Raw genomic sequence first — 22,476 nt, 5'->3', positions numbered from 1 at the left:
AACAAGATGAAAGGGTTCACTGTATTTTGCTTCAGATCATAACATTCCCCGAACGTAATAGTATAACTAAGAACAGAAGCAGCAAACTTCTTTTTCTAACAGTGGATACTAGTTCAAGGAAGAGAAATCAACAAAGGGTACAAGAAGAAAAAAATATATAAACAACAATTTTGCTATAGATAACATACTCTCATTAAATGATAATTAAGAACAGGGAACATGCCTCTTAAATGAAAATGACAAATAATAAAAGTGTCTTAATTCAGTATTATCCAGTAAAGACACAGGGCTGGTGGTGGAGGAAGAAAGGGAATGCCCCAAAAATGAGAAAGTAAAAGATTTGTTTATAGGATAATAAATTATCCACAGTCCTCATGGTTAAAGGTTACCAGGAAGGCCTTTAAAAGCAATTTTATTGGGCAGTTACACATTATAATGTCAAAGTAGGTGTGTGTTGGCAGGAACTAAAAAGAGCTTTGAAGGATTATGGAGAGAGGTTTAATTATTTTCTGATGGTTGCATGAGGCGTATTTTTAACACTGCACTGAGATTTAACCAGTAACCTAGACTTCAACACCGCCTTATTACTCACTTATTACTCACAAGCACTTGAAAAATATTCAGACTTTCAGTGCAGACATCTACTGTGCTGTTTCTTGAATGAAAAAATACACCAGTTAGTCTCGTATCTATTCATTCAGTTGCTCATCACTGACGCATGCACTTTATTAGGAACTGGCCCCACAGCGTAACAGTGGAAATAGCATGAGATCTGGCATCACTTCCAGTTTTAGCTCTCCTACTTACTGCAGACAGCATCTTGCATCTGTGACTTAATGTCTCCAATTCTTACTTGCTCTCACTGAAAACCAGAGATCATCATAACATCTCCTTAATAGGTATTAATAGGAGATAATACAAAATCCTTAGTTATACCCTGGCTTCGAGTAAGGAGCATTGCTCTCTAATACTGATGTGGAAACTGTCTCCTCAGATATTACAAGGTTGTACAAACAAACAAGGTCACATAAACTTAATCTCCACCCTAATGACCACTGCCTAAAGAAAGGTGGATCTGAACTTCCTAAAGAGCTCTTGAAATCAGATGTTTCTGAGAATCCCCAAAAGGTGTCCCAGAAGACTGCCCCTGGTCACACAGGCAACAAAGCCACTATACCAGCAATACTGCTGCATCATGGTCCCGGCATCGTGGTCCCCACCGGGAAACATAATCTCAGCTTCCTCAGGTCCACCACTGATCTTTTAGGTGTTTTTTAAGTGTTATCACGGATATATGAATGCTCAGCAGCCCGAAAACTGTCAGGTGGTCTGAGGTGTTTTGTGGAAGTGTCCCTCACTCCCATATTTCCATACACAATGGGGAATAAGCTGGGAAATAAATTTGAGGGGCAGACACCAGGGTGCCCCTGAACTTGAACCACTTCTCTTTCTACAGGGCTCGTTGTGCATGTTCCTTCTTAGATCTAGAGGATTCTTCCTATAAATAGAGTCCCAGCCACCCATGCTCCCAGTTTCACTTTGCCAGATATACCTGAATCTCACTTAGATGAAACCTGGGGCTCTTGCTCATGGAACAGTCTAATGAATGAAGTAGACATCTAAGCAAGTGATTAATGTACGTCTCAGGCAAATGCTATCACAGCGACATATAGGAAGCATAAGGAGCCCTAGAAAATAAAATGACTGATTGATCAGGCCTTATAAAAACATAAAATTACCTCTTTATTTTGAAGGGTTGGGGAAATTCCAAGAATGAAAGGCTTGCCCCAAACCACATTGATGTGAAAGAGTTGATTTGATATGCCTGGATTGGAGAAGTGGTGGACAGAGTAGAAAGAGATAAGTCTAGAGGCAGAGAGAAAATTCACACTGTGAAAGGGTTTATAGGCAAGGAATTGCATTGTTGATTTATGGATTCATGAGGAAGGTAGCAGGTGGATGGACTAGGAGTCTATTACCTAAATCTGGTTGGGGGATGGGGGGTCTGAGTGCAACGGGAATGCTGGTAGAATGGAGATACCAATCCAAGAATTATAGGAGGAATACAACTGCATGTTAAACTCCCACTCAGTACTATATTTCTGTATATATTTCCTGATCAGTGTATTTGTGGAAAGTCACACATTATGACAATTTAAAGTCCAAACAAAGAGAAATGTAACATTACTTACAACTCAAATGCTAGAGAAGTATTCAGCTTAAGAAAATAACCCTTAATTTAGTCCCACGTCTGGCAGTAAGATGTAAGGCAGAAGTAATTTTTCCATATTTTAAATACATTTTTAAAATTTGTTTCACTGGAACTATAATATACACCCATGCTTAGTGATATACACAGTAATGAAACCCAAAGCTTTTCAAGAATCACCTTCATAGGTTACTGCCAGGTTATGGAATGTATCAGAATAAACATGTTTAAAACTTGGGTTACAATAAGATCTATGATAGAAAATGATATACTAAATACCTGTTTTCCACCTGATAAACTATTGGGACTACATCAACATAAAAAGCTTTTGCACAGCAAAGGAAACTATCAACAAAACAAAAAGTCAACCAACTGAACAGGAGAAGATATCTACAAATGATATATCTGTTAAGAGGTTAATATCCAAAATATATAAAGAACTCATACAACTCAAGATCAAAAAAACCAAATAATCTGATTTTAAAATGGGCAGAGGACCTGAATAAACATTTTTCCAAAGAAGACATACAGATGGCCAAAGACACATGAAAAGACGCTCAACATCATTAATCATCAGGAAAATACAAATCAAAACCACAAGGAGATATCATCTCACACCTGTCAGAATGGCTAAAATGAAGACAAGAAACAAGTGTTGGTGAGGATGTGAAGAGACAGGAACCCTTGTACACTGTTGGTGGGAATATAAATTGGTACAGTCACTGTGGAAAACAGTATACAGGGTCGTCAAAAGTTAAGAAAAAACAAAAATACTTTATGATCCAATAATTTCACTATTGGGTATTTACCTAGGGAAAACAAAAACACTAAGTCAAAAAGATATAGGCACCCTTATGTTTACATAAGGAGGGAGATACAGGCCTCCAGTTATGGAACGAGTAAGTCACAGGAATAAAAAGTAGCGCATAAGGAATAGTCAATGATACTGTAATAGTGATGTAATGGGACAGACAGTAGCCATACTTGTGATGAACATAGCAAACTGTATAAACTTGTCAAATTCCTAAGTTGGACACCTGAAACTAATGTAACACTGGTGTCATCTATATTCAATATTAAAAAAAAACCTGGCAATTACAAAAATTATGCTTTATAGATTTATAGCATGTTGTTTATACTGCATTTTAAAGAACTTCCTTTGGAAAGCAGAATGAGAATGAGAATTTCTGCAGGTTGGCAACACCGCCTACTGTCTGCTTGCTACTTCCTTATAATTGTGGGCTGTGATCCAGGGTTGAACACAGAGGGCAGTTTACGAGTAGTACCACAATAGCAGGCCTTTTTCCCGGCGGTATATGCAAAGGAATTAATCTTAGAATGCTATTTTAAAATATCTCAAATAAATAAATTATTTCAAATATCACATATTTTATGTAGACTAAAATAGAGGTGATAATCTGAATTTTTCACAGTTTTTGGCATTAATTTGAGGTAGATGTAATTTGGCTTACAAAGATGTTTAACTCTTCAGCTTCGTCTCTCATTACCACCCCCTTTCTGCCATCTCCTTCCCACCTTCTAACTCAGTCCCACACTCATCACGCTGCTCTTTATCCAGAAGCCCTTTCCCCCCTGTGCCTTCAGAGCTGGGGGTTTCTCTGCATAAAATTCTCTTCTCTTACCTTTTCATCTAGCTGGCTCCTACTTACCCTGCAGGTCTCCGTGAAAATCAATCAGGCTCCTCAGGAGGAGATTCTTGTTGAAGAGATCTACTGGAGAAGGTGCCGTCAGGTAGAGGGGAGTGAGGGATCCAGGACGGAGCCAAGATAAATGTTATGCAAGAATGGGGTCTCCATGTGGGGTTAACTTCCTCTGAACCCACCAGGAAGCAGTGGGGCACAGATTGCAGCAGGAAGCTGATTCCACCTGGAGGCAATGATGCTGCTCCGTGGACCTCAGTCATTACCTCATGACTGGGGCCTGGGGAGGGGGTCTGAGAGCAGCACATGCACTCTGAGCCAGGTGGCAATCCTGTGGAGAAGGTGCCAGCTGGGGGTTGTTGGCAAACACTTCCAGAACTAGAGAAATGAGCGTGAGGCAGGTCAAGAAGAGGGTGGGGTATAGAGGAACCGGCAGAAACATCTAGATCCCTTTCTGCCTGACTTGTGGGTGCCTTGTCAGCGTACTCCCCCAGCACCCCGAGCGTCACTCTCCCAACACTCACTAAGGCTTCCACAAGTGCCGCCACTCTCGAGAAAGCAGGGATCACTTCTGTGCATTTTTGATGGACACACAGTAGATACCACATAAATATTTGTCAAACAGCCTTCAGCAGAGCCTCACACACAGTAGGCACTGTATAAGTATTTGTCAGATACGATTCAGTAGAGAGAAAGCTAAAATCCCCTAACAGAAATTTTTAAATAGGGACCTTCTCTCGAAGCAGCTTACACTGCTCACCAAGTCAAGTTACTTATACTCATTTGTATGCAGTTAGAAATCACCTGCCTCATCAAAATAGACCAGAGACAGATTCTTGACTTCCACATCCTCTGAGAACGCTCTGGACAGGTGGGATTTCTCTCCATACTGTACCACCCATAAGCTGCTCTTTAATTTCTTTTGAATTAAAACTAAACAGTTTGTTTAGTTGGTGAAATCTTTATGAAGCTGAAACAATTTGTCATCTGGGCTGTTACAAAACTTCTAGAGAGGAAAGCAATACATTTGCAAGTAAAATGAACAGGAAACTGCTAATTAGGCATCCCAAAACAACCATGTGTTTTCCCAGGAACGGCATTAAAAATTTTTTAAAGATAAGTAAATAATAAAAATAGTAATAAAGTTTGTTGGTGAATAGTTCCCAAAAGACACGCATTAAAAAGCATGATAAATTATGTCGATATACGCACTAATGGATCAGGTTTGTGCGTGCCTCTTGAGGCGGGCTATGTGGATTTGGATTGAGTCCCAAAGAGAAGCTGACTTACATCTTGCATGAATAAATTTCTAATTAGCTGCCCAGTCCTGAAGCTTTTACAATCTAGAGATAGTTTAATCTGAGGGTCTGGGCCAGGGATAGAAATTGTGGCCAGAGAATATTTAAAAATTGTAGAACCAGTTGATATTGAAAACATCATGTTCCAGACAGAAATCTTCATCCAAAATACATACATTAAAAATTATATATATCAGGGCACCTGGGTGGCTCAGTCGGTTAAGCGGCCAACTTCGGCTCAGGTCATGATTTCGCGGTCTGTGAGTTCAAGCCCCGCGTCGGGTTCTGTGCTGACAGCTCAGAGCCTGGAGCCTGTTTCAGATTCTGTGTCTCCCTCTCTCTGACCCTCCCCCGTTCATGCTCTGTCTATGTCTCAAAAATAAATAAACGTTTAAAAAAATTTTAAAAATTATATATAAATATTCAACCTTGTGTAGAGATGATCTGTTTCATTCCTAACATTTCTTTTAAATTAAATAATACCATCATTAATAAATCATGAGTTTCCCTTCCAGACATTTTGTTTCTGGACATATAATACTAAGAACAAGTGTGATTGATATCAACCTTATATTTATTTGCAGTTACTCAGCAGTCTATTATGGTCAGTATTGAGAAACCCCAAAATACCCATTATAATGCAAAACTCTATATATTGTATTTTGTATATTTGCATGAAAGAGCAGTGGTTTTCAGAGCCTTTCCTCCTGAGCACTGCTACAGATCCAAATGTGGCTTAAATAATTAATTTCCATCGGTGATACTAAATATCTAAGAAGGATTCGATCAATGCTTTTCTTCCAGAATACGCAATACTTAAAATTCTGGCTGTGTAAAGTCTTCAGCCATCTGATATGCAAAATTCATTATGCAGAAGGCGGACTGTATATCAAAATTGAATTCTATCAGATACCAAGTCTGCTCTAAAATCTTTATCCAAACAAGAATGACATCATTTCTACAGTAAGATTTATCACTTCCTGATATCTAAACTTCCTTAGGAGGTAAATAGGTTCTTTCCTATGTTACAAGTCTAAAATCATAGGACAAAAAGATAATTATTAAAAAAAAATTTATGATGCCCTAACACAACAGTTCTCACACTTGATTGGTCATCAGAATCATCTGGAAAGCTCAGATTCCTGGGCCCCAACCCAGTGTTTCTGATTTAATAAGGTCTGGGGCGGGGGCCAAAAAATTGGAGAGTTAAATGCACTAAATACTCAGGACATTAAAAAATATATATATCTGGGGTTCCTGGGTGGCTCATTTGGTTAGGCGTATGACTTTGGCTCAGGTCATGATCTCACGGTTCATGAGTTTGAGGGGCTCTGTGCTGACAGCTCAGAGCCTGGAGCCTGCTTCGGATTCTGTGTCTCCCTCTCTTTCTGTCCCTCCCCCACTCACACTCTGTCTCTCTCCATCTCCCAAAAGTGAATAAATGTTAAAAAATTTAAATATATATATATATGCATATATATATACATATATATGTATATACGTATACGTATATACATATATATGTGTATACACATATATATGTATATACGTATACGTATATACATATATATGTGTATACACATATATATGTATACACACACACATATATATGTGTGTATATATATCTCCTACATCTTCTTCAAGGTGAGGTCTTATAATATAATTAGTGTCTCTCTTAAATAAACATCTTTCTTCCTTACTAATGCATTGGGTAACAGGAAGGAAAAGAACACTTTCTTCTTGAGAAATTAATTAGATGAAATTTAAAAAAAAAACAATTTCTTTAGGGAAAAGGAAAGTGCTTAGATAAAAATAATAAGGCAAGCCAATATATAAATTCCAGAAAATAAAAGCAAATGTATAATCAATTATGTATTGGAAAATAGCATTCCTGAATATATAGTTTTGTATAAAGAAACTTAGATAAAAATGTATAATTCTTTCCAATTGCCAAATGTCATCACATGCCTTTTCCGTATCTGGGATTAACTTAATTTTTTTTATCATTTCACTTACATGCTCCCCATATATCAATTTCCGGTGTGAAGATTATGCCACATCTCTCTTCCATTTTACTTTAAACTATCATAAACCATACACTTGATAAATTTATTTGCTCCGGTTTGAAATTGCAGGAACTGTAATAAAATAACCAAACAGGCAAGATAAGCCCTCACTACCAATCACAATGTTCTCTCCTTATCTCTATGCAACCGATCTTACTCCAACAGGGCTGCTCAACAGAAGTAGTATTGACTGGGGGGCTTATAAACAACACACATTTATTTCTCACAGTTCTGTTGGCTGGGAAGTCCAAGATCAAGGTGCCAACAAATGCAGTGTCTGCTGAGAGGCCAAGTCCTGATTCACAGTCATCTTTTCATGGTGTCCTCACAGGGGAAGGAGTGAGGGATCTCTCTGGGGTCTCTGATCAAAGCGTTAATCCCATTATTTTTTATAAATATTTTTTTTAAGTTTATTTATTTATTTTGATAGAGAGTGAGCAGGGAGGGGAAGAGCGGAACAGAGAATCCCAAGCAGGCTTTGCACTGACAGACACAGGGCTCGATTCCAAGAACCATGAGATCATGACCTGAGCCAAAATCAAGAGTCAGAGGCTTCACAGACTGAGCCACCCAGGAGCCCCGGCACTAATCCTCCCCAAATCCTTACTTCCTAATACCATGGCGCTGGAGGTTAGGTTTCAACATATGAATTTGGGAGGGACACATTCAGTCCTATCCAGGGTGTGAGATGTGAGAACTAGGTTGAGTTTGGGTTCTATTCAGTTAGTCGGGAGAGCAGTGTTCAGGCAATCCTAATCTGCCCCCAACTCTTTTTAATCTCCAAACCACTGGTTTGACCTTTAGTGAAGTAGTTACCAGTTTCTCCCTGTTTCATGCAATTTGTTTCTCAAATAATTCTAAGCCTTACATTGAAAAAACATTTAGAAAACTTTTATTTGCTTTTATTTTATTTGCCAATTTACTTTTATTTTATTTGACGCATGGGCTTTTCAAGATATTGTCTTAAGACATCTTTCTGTATTTCAGAAAGACAGATAATTTTCCTTTAATATTTACATGGATAATTTTACTTTTTAATTGGTTTATTTTTGGAACAGGACTGAAAGTACAAGGTAAATAAATTATAAAAACACACGGAATTATGAGCAATCATTTTTTTTTCCTATACATATCCTTCACTCATCTTCTTCTCTATTTCCATATCACTGTATGGCTACCTCTTTCTTTTAAAAAAATCTAAGTTATATTCCATTTTTGTATATACCATTAATTATTTCCCTATCAACAGACATGTTGGTTATCCATACCTTATGCTACCATAAACTATGTGCAATGCATGCTCTTTTGTTTACATATATTAGTAAATCTCAGGATAAATTCCTAAATGTTAAACAGGTGATTCAAAGGTCATGTGCATTTGAAATATTGACAGATGTTGTCCAATTGCCCTTCAAAGATGTAGAAATAATCGCCCCTCCTATTGGGGGACTGACATACCTGTTTCTCCACACTTTGGTCATTGCAGTGAATTATCAAATTTAGTTATCTTTATTATCATAAGTGAAAAAACAAATTTTTAAATTTAATTTGCTTTTATTTAGTGTTGGAAATTCTTTAATTTAATTTGTAGGTTGAGGGTGGTTTTTTTCATATGTTTAAGAGTCCCTGATGAGTTTCTATGATCTATCTGTTCATGTACTTTGTCCACTCTTCTATTAGATTTTTTTGTGCTGTTTTAATTCATTTGAGGAAGCACTTCATTTCAGGGGACAGGGGGAGTCTCTCTGTGATATATGTTGTGTACGTTGTATCCCCAGTGTGATTATATACTTGTAGTTTCCTTGTAGTATAATATTGCTCTGCAAACAAGACTTACGTTTCCCCGATAACACAAATGTGAAAGATTTTCATTCACTGTGGATAACTTCTTATTCCTTAGAGGTGCATGTGTTATTCCTCTTTTTCATTTTTCTTCTCTCACATATAACCATGCACAGATTGGCCAATATAAACCAGTAGGATTGTGTTGGTTTTCTCTCAGCTTTATATACAAAATTACTCTCCATGAAGCATCCAAATTGTAGCTGCCTTGGCTTGATTATCTGCAATGACTTCTCAGAACACCTAGAATAAGACGCAAGCTTCTCCCCTGGCCTATGTGATCAGACACCTGCCCCATCTACAATCTCCTTACAGAAAATCCTGACATATCTTTCCTGTCTCTTTGTTCCACACATGCTGATTTTCCTTCTGTTCCTCAGACACATGGACATAATATTCTCTCTACTTGGAAACACAAGATCTTCCTACATTCTCAGCTCAAATATGTTCTCCAGAGAAGTTTTCTCTAGAAATTTAATGGAACACAGTGTCCTTCACAGCCACCTGTTCTACAGGTGTTCTAGATTTTAAGTAAAGCAAATCAACTCCATGCTGTGGGTGGGCCTGTCCAATCAGCTGAAAGGCTTAAGAGAAAAACTGAGGTCTCCAGAAGAGGAAGGAATTCTACTTCCAGATGGCTTCTGGACTCAAGACCAAGATATCAACTTCTGCCAGAATTGCCAGCCCACCGGCCTGCCTTACAGATATGAGAGTCACCAGTCTCCACAATTGCATGAACCAATTCCTTAAAATCCCTTTATATAGATGATAGACAATAGACAAATGATAGGTAGAAAGAAAGAGAGAGAGAGAGAGAGAGAGAGAGAGAGAGAGAGAGAGAGAGAGAGAGAAAGAAGAAAGAAAGAGAAAGAAAGAAAGAAAGAAAGAAAGAAAGAAAGAAAGAAAGAAAGAAAGAAAGAAGAAACTACTGATACCATTCGTTCTATTTCTCTGGAGAACCCTATTACATGCAATAAGTTACCATATGCCCATCACATAAAAAGCCCAATCACTGCAGGTTTCATGTTTATTCTGTGGCTCCTTCTATCCCACAGAGCATCACATTTTACCTCTAAACAAATATGTATCCCAAATGAGAAGTGTGACTTCAAATTAGATGGCAGTGACTCAATTCCGAACCAATAGCAGCATACATGTTTTTACTACTTTGCATTATATTTAAATAGTCCATGCTAACTAAAAGATATTAATTTTGCTTGATGCAAAATAATTTAAATATATCACCTGAAATGCTGTTGATTTAATGATCCAATATACCTAAAAATGCCTAGATTTTGTCTATAATAATCCATAAAGGAACTCATATTACATCTATGGACATAATTGGCATTTCATATTTAATCTGTACAAAATTTATAGGAAAATGTATTTATATCATCACACATCATGTATTAAAACCTTAGCGACTAACGAACAGTCTTTAATTTACAGAAAAGGAAGGCTTTCTTGCTGTCAGAACTGCATAGAATGGGGAAAAGAAACGTGTAGTAACTCACCAGTTCAGGTTAAAGTTTGGCTGATACTAACAGAGGAAATTCAAGAAATATATTGTATTTCTTAACACGTCAATATCATTTTTCATATTATAATAATATCGGCATCATAAAAAATTTAAGCACTACCTTGAAGTGTATAGAAAACAAAATTTTCTTATTTGTATTTCCCCTTCTCCCAATCATTTTTTAGAGTTTTGTTCTATATAGGATGGACTGATTTTGATGCTACTTTCTAAACTTGAGATTCATTTCTTTCATTATTGTGAGAGTCTTTGGTGTCTATTCAATATCTAAAAGATTTATAACTTGACCTCGTTGTGGCTGCCACTGTATATAAAACTGATTAAAAATAAACTTTGCCTAGGTTATACAAACACTCAAAAAATTTGCATTCATCTATTTCCCTAGGAGAATTAAACAACAACAAAAATATTAAAACATGTGCTCATTTCAGTATAGTTATGAGAAAAAGAAATCTTCAGAACAATGAAATAAATATTCAGGCAAGTCAAAATATAAAGGTCAATATTCTTCAAATGTTACATTCATTAAGGTGTAAGTAAGTTCAAATTAGATTTTGGAAACCCATTTCAATAATATCTAACAAAACTTATATATTTGTCTTGAAGAATGCATCAGAAAATAAGGATTTTGTTGGCTGGGCAATAAAATGTTCTGATAACTGATGAGATGCCCTAATAAAATTTATGAGACTATCCTGGAGTCTATTTGAAAAAGAAAGTATTAAGAATAAGTGACTGGTCTCTTTCATCTCTCCTCTGGCGTTTTATTTTAAAATATAATAAATCATTCACTGATGAGTTTATATGCTATGTTGTGGAAAGAGGACTAGACTAAGAAAAACTATGTTCCGTCTTTGTAGTTTAGCAAACTTATGCCTATTTTACTGAAGAGGGAATAGTTTTTCACCTGTAAGCTCAATATGAAAATGAAGGATAACTAAGGAACTGTTCTGGCTAACATAGGAATAGGCATCCTGGAGGCCTTTCAGATTGCCACTGTTTTGCAATAACACAATCTGGAAGTCACAAGTCTATGGAACTGTGATGAAATCCGTAACCCCAAAGAGATAACAACTTCTGTGCCAAACAGATGGGGAAAGGTCTTTTAGGTTTCCACTTCAGTAAACTTTTATCTTGCTATCTTTTTTATTTTATTTTTTTTTAAATCTTCCTCTACACACAATCCCTGATGGAAACAAGTAGCAAGTTAAAAACAGTTTATGTGTACTGTGGAGGTCTGGCAAGAACCTGAGTACTTAGAGACATGGCGATGGCTGATGTTCAATCTCATTTTGTTCGAGGGATTCTGTTCACAATATGTATTTCCTTTGGGAACTCAGCGGATGGAGAGTGATGACTGTAAGTGTAGCAGCCTTAAAATTGTCACGTCACCAAAACAATCTGGTGTGTGATGCACTGAAATTTAGGGTGGCTTCAGAGCTTTGTTTCCAGTCAATTGGTAGTTCGTTACGAGCAACCCTAAGATGCCACAGCCAGTGACTGAATATTCCCAAACTACAGCTTAAGAGTAAAATATTTTTATTTTATCTTCATAGTGCTTTTTCTTTGTATCTTAACTTTTAGTGATCCCTTAAGAAAACTGAAACGTTGCATGGGTACAAGTCAGACAAAAATTCTCTACAGTTACGGTAGTCGATAAACTGCCTATTAAGGTCTATTTTCCTTACAACCTTAATGAAATTATTATCTAAAATATCAAAGAATATGATTAAAAAATTAATAAGGGACTATCTCCTATTCCCAGACCAAAATCCCTAATATTAATTTTTTTTGACTCATACACTAACCTCCACACATATCTTTATTTTCCAAATGAAAGTCTTCTGTTCCATGATAAAACTCATCCAAAGGAGAAGTTCAGTAGAATTTCATTCCTACTGAAGTCAATAAGTATACACTGTTTAATAACAAGAAGATTTAACAGTTGTGTGATGTTAATTATATGATTGCTACTACTCTAAATTATTTCTGTGAATAACATTTAAACATCAAATATGAGACAGATATTATTGGCAGCCATGTTTTAAAGATAACTGATACACTTAGTGGTTAATGAAGGTTCCTGAATTCACATTACTAATAAGTGCCTAATCTTTATTAGGAACCTTGGTAGCCTGGTTCTTGAGCCTAACATTTGTAACCTCTGGGCTTTAAGAAATTTCTGAATGAATGGCTGGTATAATGAACAAAGGAAGGGTTAATACTAAATAGGACACAGCCATGAAGTTCAAATGAAAGAGAATGTTGAGAAGGAGAAAAGATAATCTGAAAGGTTATACACAAACAGAAATAATGCAATTAGTAGGCCACCAAACTTGAAGCATTTCTTTCAAGACTACATTTGCTCCCAATCTTTCTTGCTTCCAAGTCTGCTGATTAAAATTCCATCCAACCTTAAAGATTTTGCAGACTCTTCACACATGTAATTATTTGTTCTGTGTTCATCTCCTCTATATCCTAATCTAATGAGAGATGGCTCATGTCACTGTGTCCCCAGTATCTAGAACAATGTGACAGAGTAGCTGCTTAAGTGTAATTTTTTATGCCTTATCATTTTTGTACTTCTATGTTTTATTATAGAACTTTTGAACATACACAAATACAGAGAATAAGCAGCCCTGTACCCAAAAAACAGCTTCAATGATTATCCACACACAGAAACACTTGTTTTACATACAGTATGACCCTCTTCCCTCTATTCACTGAATTATGTCATAAGCAAATCCCAGACACCATCTAATCTCATCCATAAATATTTTAGAGAAGTTATTTAAAAATGTTTTAATGTTTATTTATTTTTGAGAGAGAGAGACCTGGAGAGGGGCAAAGACAAGAGGGAGACATAGACTCTGAAGCAGGCTCCAGGCTCTGAGCTGTCAGCACAGTGGGATCACTGCCATGAACAGTGAGATCATGACCTAAGCCGAAGTCGGACACCCAACCAACTAAGCCACCCAGGTGCCCTAAGAGAAATTATTTTAAGTGAATCAACTGGGGAAAATGAGTGAATGGAGACACATATCACATATTACCTCTTTTATTAAATACTTTTTGAACCCCTTATTTGATATTCAACCATTTATTTGAAAGTCTGTGGGATTTTTTCGTCTCTCTTACCTCACAGCACCTGTTTTGGTTGGAAGTGGATAAGTGCCTGAAGTTAAAAGCCTGTGTACATATCATGAACATTTCTTTACTTGTTTTTATTTTTAATTTTTTTATTTTAATTTTTTTTGAGAGAGAAAGAGAGTGTAAACAGAGAAGGGGCAGAAAGAGAGAGAGAGAGAGAGAGAGAGAGAGACAGAATCCGCAGCAGGCCCCAGGCTCCGAGCTGTCAGCACAGAGCTTGAACCCACAGATTGTGAGATCATGACCTGAGCTGAAGTCGGATGCCACCCAGGCGTCCCTCTCTACTTGTTTTCAGTTTCTAAGTCCCTCAGAGGTGAGGACAATGCCTTACTTTTGCATACCATTCAAGGGCTATTGCAGTATCTTGAACATGGAATCTAGTTTTCTCTCTCCTACATACCACTTCCAAAAGCATGTAAAGGAATGCTAAAACAGCCCTCTTGATGTTTCCATTTCAGCTAAGAACAAACAATAGATGGGATTCGAAACTCAGGTGCCAGATACAAAAAGCACATGACTAAAAACCGTTTTCAGTTCTTCATGGTCATATTCACCTTAATTGCATAAAAAATGATGCTGAAGAGGCAGAAGGAGAGAATTTCTTTGAAGAAACTTGTGGGATGGCTGTGGCATTCCCCCATTCATTCACCCTAAGTGAGAAAGGCTTTAGAGACCCTTAAGTTTGCAAGATTGAAAGAACTGGTAGTAGATCCCTATGTCTATGAATGGCAGCCTGTGCTTGTGGAGGAAGTTCCTGGCATAGCAGCAGTGGAAAGAGAGGCAGTTACACTGGGTATAGGCCAGAGAGAGAAGCAAAGTTTCTATGGTCTACAGCAGTCCATGTTGTAGAAAAAGACCCCAGTAGATCTCAACAGAAATAAACCAGAGGTTTACCATCAGAGGGAGAAATGAGCCTTGAGCACACAAAGCCCTAGAATATCAATTCCTAATATCTGCTAAGCCAGAGTCGAAACAGTGGCTGGAGGATGAGAACACACGGTTGGCACATGGACCTGAGGTTGTTCACTCCTCGCTTGGGGCCCCCCCAGACTGATTTGGTATGCAACCGGGGAATGGGGAGAAATGACCACCTGAGTTTTGACTATGAAGTTGGACTAGACCTTTTCCTTGCAGAATTTAGACTTTTTATGGGACTGAATTTAATTACTAAATTTACACTAGTTATGGGACTAATGACAATATAACGTCCTTTACACACTGAGAGTGACCAAAGGGTTCTGACAATTGGCCAGGGTGTCATCCTATTGCCAAGATAGAAAGTAGCCTTGTGAGTAGGTTTAAAGAAGTAGTTCCCACTCTCACCTGAATCCAACTACCTGAATGTAGTTGATTACATTACAACTACCTGAATGTAATGATTACACACTTAACAGGAGACAACTGACTGCTAAGGTAGTAAGCCAGTGAAGAGGGATTCAGAAGAAACATCTCAGTTCAGAAGATGGGATAATGTGCAATTATTACCCAACTGTTGTAGCATTTTTAGAAAAGACCAAAATGTGTATACTGGCCTGCGACAAATGGGTATCTTCCTAGGTTTTAACACTAGTTAGGAATGTGACGATTTGTAACAAAGTAGATAAAAAGTGTATCCCCTTGCCACTCTCTATGTCATTTTCCAAACTACTTCAGGCACCATTTACATACAATTTATTTGCCAAGCAGACAGACTAGAGTAAGGCAGAAAAAGACAGTACACCACCAAGAACTCTGCAAAGTCTAGGTTTAATCTGAACCCAACACATACCTGTTTATTCTGAATCCAATACACACACCTGTATTCGTCCTCCTGGACATACACTATGCGATTGATTTGACAGTCCCTTAAAAGGTATCTACGCCCATACTTTATTTTTATTTCTCTCACAAAAGAGCAGAAGTGTTTCAGTTCATCCCTCACTGAGGATTGTAAACTCAGGCTTTTGACCTCAGGCACTTTTATCCACTTCATACCCAGATGCCTCATCTGTGATAAAGACAATCACATGTCTCTAACCCAGAACACTTGAGCTTCTTAGAGTTCTTTAGAGTCTGAGTTCCCAAAAATATCTATGGAAGTGCACACCATGAGACATGCATGATTTTAAGAGTAAGTCAGAAAACAAACCAGCATGCAGAGTCAGCCACAGGAAGAAACTCTTATGATTCATCTTTATTCTCATCTTTCAGCACTCAGTTTCATTTTCTACCCACGTATTACCCACCAAAGGGTTATCACCAAGCCACCTCCCAAATCTCCAAATTGCTTAGTTCTCGGTAACACTTACAAAACTTCTTATTCCTCAGAGTCCTCTTATCTTTAAAAATATTACTGATAGGTGTTCAATGATATTAAACATTCTTAACCTGTCAGGTAACACAGAGTTCTATAATAAAAGACACTGCAGTAGATAAGAAGAAAGAAGATATATGACATGTAAATGCAAAAAATATAGGTGTCATGGGGGAGTTAGAGGTTACGACAAAACATAAGTGAGGGGATTCATTCCATGAAGACTGAAGATAAAAGTGGGAGTTTGGCAAACCTGTATGTACAGTTGCATGGAGAAAATGATTTAGTTGAAGATCATTCCATTAACAGTGGGAAATTCAGGGCCCACAGCAGATTGCCATGGTGGGGTAGGAGTGGGGACATCTTCTAATCACATCTCTTATGCCACTTCAAACTCTGAAGCAAATTAGATGGGCCATAGGTATGATAACAATGATGATCATCATGAAGGTATACTTCAACAATACTAGAAACCTTACTGAATAGACAGAAATTGCAAGGGGAAAAAAAGAACTACTAAACAGATTGTTTAAGTCAGGAAGAACATACTGCCTTTGCATAAGCCACCCAGGAAAAGCAACTAGTTGTTACATTAATGAAAATCAGAACAATCCAGAGACCTGACTGCTTTGTTGTCCACAACATTTGGGAATTAGGCCAGGTGTTTAAATAAATAAATAGATAGATAAATAAATAAATAAATAAATAAAATATAGTTGAATGCAGCGAGGTCAGGAAGAAGAAGGAAGATCGAAGATAAAGTAGCTTTTCAGATAGATAATGTAAGGGAAAAAATTGAAGTTAAAAAATATTATATTCACACGCAATTAAAAAATTTTTTACTTTTTTAAAGAAATGTATGAATCAAAGAGGTGCATACAGGGATCAGCTAGCAGCTTTGTATCATAAAATAAATACACAGATACATTTGGATATATATATGTGTATATATATATATATATACATCTATATACATAAATAAATAAATAAATATAAGGAAATATGTTATTGTCTGGGAATCTGATAATGGATAAGTATAAAGTCTCAGAGACTTCCAAGGTTTTATATTTTTATCTGATTTTTAAAAATTCAATTATATTATGTTCAGAAGGGCCACCTTATAATGAGAGTTTGAAAGGAAAACACTGAATTAGGAAAGAAGCATTAAGAAACAATAATTCAAGATGAAGTAGAAATCATGTGCATTATTCATTTTTCTAGGATACCTCACAGCTCCTGGCTAGTTTGAGAGTTGTTGTACAGGTCATAAATTCCTAGAGACTGAGGGAGAATAACTGAATTATCCATCTATTAATCAGAAGGGAAAAGGGAGCCCTGGTAATTAAGTAGCTGTCACATGCACTTCAATACCCCGAAAGAGTAGTGCAAACCATCAAACAATCAATTTGTAATCACACAGAACTGAGAACAGAGCTCTGAGAACAGAAGGACTGACGCGCCTTTCAGAGAACAATTTTGTTTCATGATAAAGAGACAGGAGGGGGAGATAAGAGGGACTTCAAGAGAAAAAGACTGAATGGAATTCAGCAACATATTTTCATCTTAAACCAGAAATTCTGTGAGCTGTTGACCTCACTATTGCAGTGTAGTGTATGGTGTCCATGCAGTCCCTTAAAATCATTTGAATTAAAATAGATTTTGCTTCACAAATTAAACACTCCTCGTATCCTACAGATAGTTGAGATATTTCCATCTACAGTCACAAAGGATTCCACTTCTTTTGATGAGTGCAAACCTGATTTCGCTCCATTTTATAGGACTGTCATAATATTGAAACAATCAGTATGGCTCTCCTATTTTTTGAGACAGCACGTCTGTGCACATAAATAATCTTATCAATCATCTCCTAAAAAATGCCTTCAGGAGAAGAAGTCTTGCCAAAATAGTCACTTTGCTCTTATAATGAATGATAGACTCAGTCTTGGCCACCAATTTATCCTATTGATGTGTTTGGCATAATTTCTCTAGAATGAATCTGATGAATTTTATAATCCACCATAAAAAAGGAAAAACCGCTATCATCCCTAAATGCGGTATACATTTACTTGATAATTCATTTCTTCAAAATTCAACGGCATTATTTATCTCCATCAAGTGCACATCTCCAAAATGAGTATTTTATTTGAGGATCTTAGTGTTTTCACACGGTGATCACTATTATACTTCCTTTTGTCTTAAGGAGAAAGTACCTAATAATTCAAGATTGCAACATTCATCAGGATTTAACTTTATACTGAAGACTTTTTAGATAAATTCACTAGTTCAGTATTTAGCTATATCCATTAATGCTTTGACAAAACTGTATCACAAAATTACTACGAAAAGCCAAATTAGTTAGAAATTGAATGTAAAAATAGCACTTTCACTTTAAAAAATAATTATAAAAAGAGAAAACAATAACAGCCTATAATTCTAACATCACTATAACCTCTTTTCTCATTAAACATAAATAAATACAAGGCAAATAAAAAATAAAAGCTCCCGAGTACTTTTTAAGTATATTTCATGTAACTGTCCAGAAATATTCAATGCAGAACCAATATTGCTATTTTTTATTTATTCATATCTGCTGCTAAAATATGTAATATCCTAGTTTTAACTACCTTAATTTAATAATTTTTTGAAATCGTTCCACATTAGCAGATATAAATATGCATAATTCTTGACTAACACATAGTATTCCATGGTGAAGATATCATAATTAGTTAACTAGATATGAAGATACTAGATTTTAGCATTGACTTTGCATTGAAGACAAAATAATCCTGTTGAATATTTATATCAAGAATTGGCTGAGCCACAAATAAAAATACAATTTAAATGATATATATTTTTTTTTAAAAATTCAAGTACGCATGAGAGTTTTCTCAAAATCAAACAGAAAAGAGATGCCACCCAGTCAGCTTATTTTGGAGCACTAAGGAGTAAAGTTTTAGGAGAATTAAATGAGATAATGTTTATAAAACCTTGTCTGCTAGAAAATAATCAGGGCTTAAGAATATTTGGAAGCAGCCTGGAGATGGTGGTAGAGAGCCACTGTGGGAGGCTTGCCTGATGCCAGGGGAGCCAAGAGGAGTGGAAGTAGATTGGGGACCTATGAGATTGGGATGGACCAGAGGAAATATTCTCAAGGAGAGGAAAATGGCAGTTACGGTCATGAGGTAGAAGGGGTGTTTGAGAAAAGATTAAAGCAAAGTGCAAGCTGTTCTCAGGAGAGTGAAGCAGAACAGTGCACTTGGAAGTAGCTGACAGACAAGAGGCTGGGTGATGCAGGGAAGGGGAGAATGAGCTGGAAACAAATGAGAGTAATGAGAATCACTTCCTTTATCAGAAATGTGGACACTTTCTATAGAGAATTCTTGCCAAATATGAGCTTTTTTTAAAATTCTTAAGCCATGAATGAAGTCTTAAGAAATATACGATATAGAAGAAAATACATTCTTTGAGTTGAAAATACTATCCCTCTAAAAAGTTTTTCCAAAATCATTGATTTCCCCAACAGTATTTCTTATTATACAAATCCCAGCCCAAATAGTGGAGAAGAGTGGAACAAACTGAAACTAAGGTTCTTGTGGCTCTGGAATGAGATGATATAATGTAATGTAATATATTATATACACTTACATAATATACTAAATCTTTCATTAATCCCCATGGGATTCTCATTACTCTTTGTAGAAAAATTGTTAATACACACAAAAAACCTCCCTTCCAGTTTGCACAAGGTAAAAAGAGATAGCACAAGTCAAAGTATAATTTAATTACTAGACCTAAGTGATAGAACTTTCACTGGCATGAAGACTGTAAGAACTCAAAGTTCTACATACTGTAAGTGCTCTCAGTAAAGGCAAGAAATACAAATTTTAAAAAATACATTCTCAAGAAAAAATGTTCCACGTCACTCATCATCAGGGAAATCCAAATCAAAACCACAATGAGATATCACCTTACACCTGTCAGAATGGCTAACATTTACAACTCAGGCAAAAACAGATGTTGGCGAGGATGCAGAGAAAGAGGAGCTCTTTTGCATTGTTGGTGGGAATGCAAGCTGGTGCAGCCACTCTGGAAAAAAGTACGGAGATTCCTCAAAAAACTAAAAATAGAACTACCCTACGACCCAGCAATTGCACTACTAGGCATTTATCCAAGGGATACAGGTGTGCTGTTTCAAAAGGACACATGCACCCCCCATGTTTATAGCAGCACTATCAACAATAGCCAAAGTATGGAAAGAGCCCAAATGTCCATCGATGGATGAATGGATAAAGAGAATGTGGTGTATATATATATGTATGTATGTATGTATATATATATATATACACACACATATATATATACACAATGGAATATTACTCGGCAGTCAAAAAGAATGAAATCTTGTCATTTGCAACTACGTGGATGGAACTGGAGGGTATTATGCTAAGTGAAATTAGTCAGAGAAATACAAAAATCATATGACTTCCTCATATGAGGACTTTAAGAGACAAAACAGATGAACATAAGGGAAGGGAAATAAAAATAATATAAAAACAGGGAGGGAGACAAAACAGAAGAGACTCATAAACATGGAGAACAAACTGAGGGTTGCTAGAGGGGTTGTGGGAGGGGGTAATGGGCTAAATGGGTAAGGGGAATTAAGACATCTACTGCTGAAATCATTGTTTCACTATATGCTAATTTGGATGTAAATTTTAAAAAATAAAATATAAAATTAAAAAAAATACATTCTAACATCCAAAGAACATAATTAAAAAAAGAACACTATCCATGTCAAATACTTTATTCATATTTAATTATACCCCCAAAAACAATTGACTAAATTACATTCCTCCCTTCAATAAATTTTTTTCTGTGCAATCTAAGAATCTCTATGAGATATTCAGATATAAACTACAAAATAATCATTTAATGTATAAGGAATACAAGCGTTATAATAAATATGATCACACAGAAATATGTAAACAGTTTCCATTATTTAAATTTATTTAATTACAGTATGTACGTGTTATGGTTAAGCTTAATTTGCTAATAATATTTTAAATTAAAAAAATTTTTAAGGTTATTTATTTATTTTGAGAGGGAAAAACAGTGCAAGTTGGGGAGGGGCAGAGAAAGAGAGGGAGAGACAGAATCCCAAGCAGTCTCCGCAGGGTCAGTACAGAGACCGACAGGGCTCAAACTCACAAATCGTGAGATCATGACCTGAGCCAAAGTCAGACACTTAACTGGCTGAGCCACCCAGGTGCCCCGCTAATAATATTTTAAATGAACTTATCACTCTTGTGGTAACTAAACCACCTATTTTCATGTGGAGTAGGCATATTTGTAAATCACAAAGCGTAACACCCTATCTTTCTTTTTGCAGATTGTTGAAAATAAAATACACTAAAACATTCAATTCCAAATGCAACCCAAGCCTAGTTTCTAAAACAATCACCAGCGCTGGAAAATCAAAGGACCAATTCCCAGCCAGTTATACTGACTACTGTTATATACTACGAAGGGAGATTTTTCTTTTTCTTTTTTAAGCCCGGGAGATTACTTCAGAGTACAGTCATTTATAGGAAGCAAAGGAAAAGAAAATGTCAAAGAAATTCTAGACAATGTGAAAAAAAAGGCAAAAAAAATTTTCCCCGTGAGTTTCCCCCACCCTGACAACACACAAATAAACAGTGCCTCCAACAGACACATATGGAAGTACCCCATTCTTGCATACACACACACACACACACACACACACACACACACACACACGAGACACTTGAAGGATGGACATATTAACGTTGCTGAGGTATAGTATTTAATACATTAAATTCATGTTTCAATGAATCTTTGTGTAGGCATTCACATTTTACTGAATGTCTTCACTTTGTAAAACTAATAAAATTAAATGAAAAAAAATAGGATACTTGACAAACAAGACATATTGGATAGAAGGTAAATAATACTTAATTGTTGGTAAGCCCAAGTAAAGCAGAAAGGAATAAAGAATGGTCAAACACCAGAGAATGCTATCACATTTCTAAAACATCAAAAAGGATCAAATTTATTTCTAACAAACTAAAGAGATAAAACTGTCGTATACTCTAACCTCTGTGGCAACGTTAAAACTGAAGTAGTCCATTCAAGACCTGGGAAAAGAAAGCAAGGATGAAAGAGGCCATTATGCTTTCACAACCATTGCGTATCAAATACCTTTTTACTATATGCTCCCCGTCCCAGCATGGTAGTCCATCGGCAGCAGCTAATTCATTAACGCAGAGCTCATCAGCCAGGCCTCCATAGAACGTCCTGTACAGTCTAAGGCTGTTGATAAATTCCCTGAATGGGAAAATAACAAAAACAATCAAAACCAAAAACCCATAACAAATGCCAGTATAAATGGCATAATTT

The 22,476-nt window shown here is 36.5% G+C and overlaps 1 protein-coding gene across 1 annotated transcript in view; it reads right to left on the bottom strand.

Moving 5' to 3' along the window:
• Positions 1–22,476, bottom strand: part of GPC5 (glypican 5) — a 1,419,588-nt gene that overhangs the window by 1,062,114 nt on the left and 334,998 nt on the right. The window contains exon 5 of the mRNA XM_042979061.1: positions 22,279–22,404. Within this exon, the coding sequence (XP_042834995.1) occupies positions 22,279–22,404 (126 nt within the window). The remainder of the gene's footprint in view (positions 1–22,278; positions 22,405–22,476) is intronic.

The sequence above is a fragment of the Panthera tigris genome, chromosome A1 (assembly GCF_018350195.1).
Source record: "Panthera tigris isolate Pti1 chromosome A1, P.tigris_Pti1_mat1.1, whole genome shotgun sequence".
Classification (NCBI taxonomy): Eukaryota; Metazoa; Chordata; class Mammalia; order Carnivora; family Felidae; genus Panthera; species Panthera tigris.
Note: the sequence above shows the minus strand (reverse complement) of the source record. Positions and strands in the feature narration are given on the sequence as shown.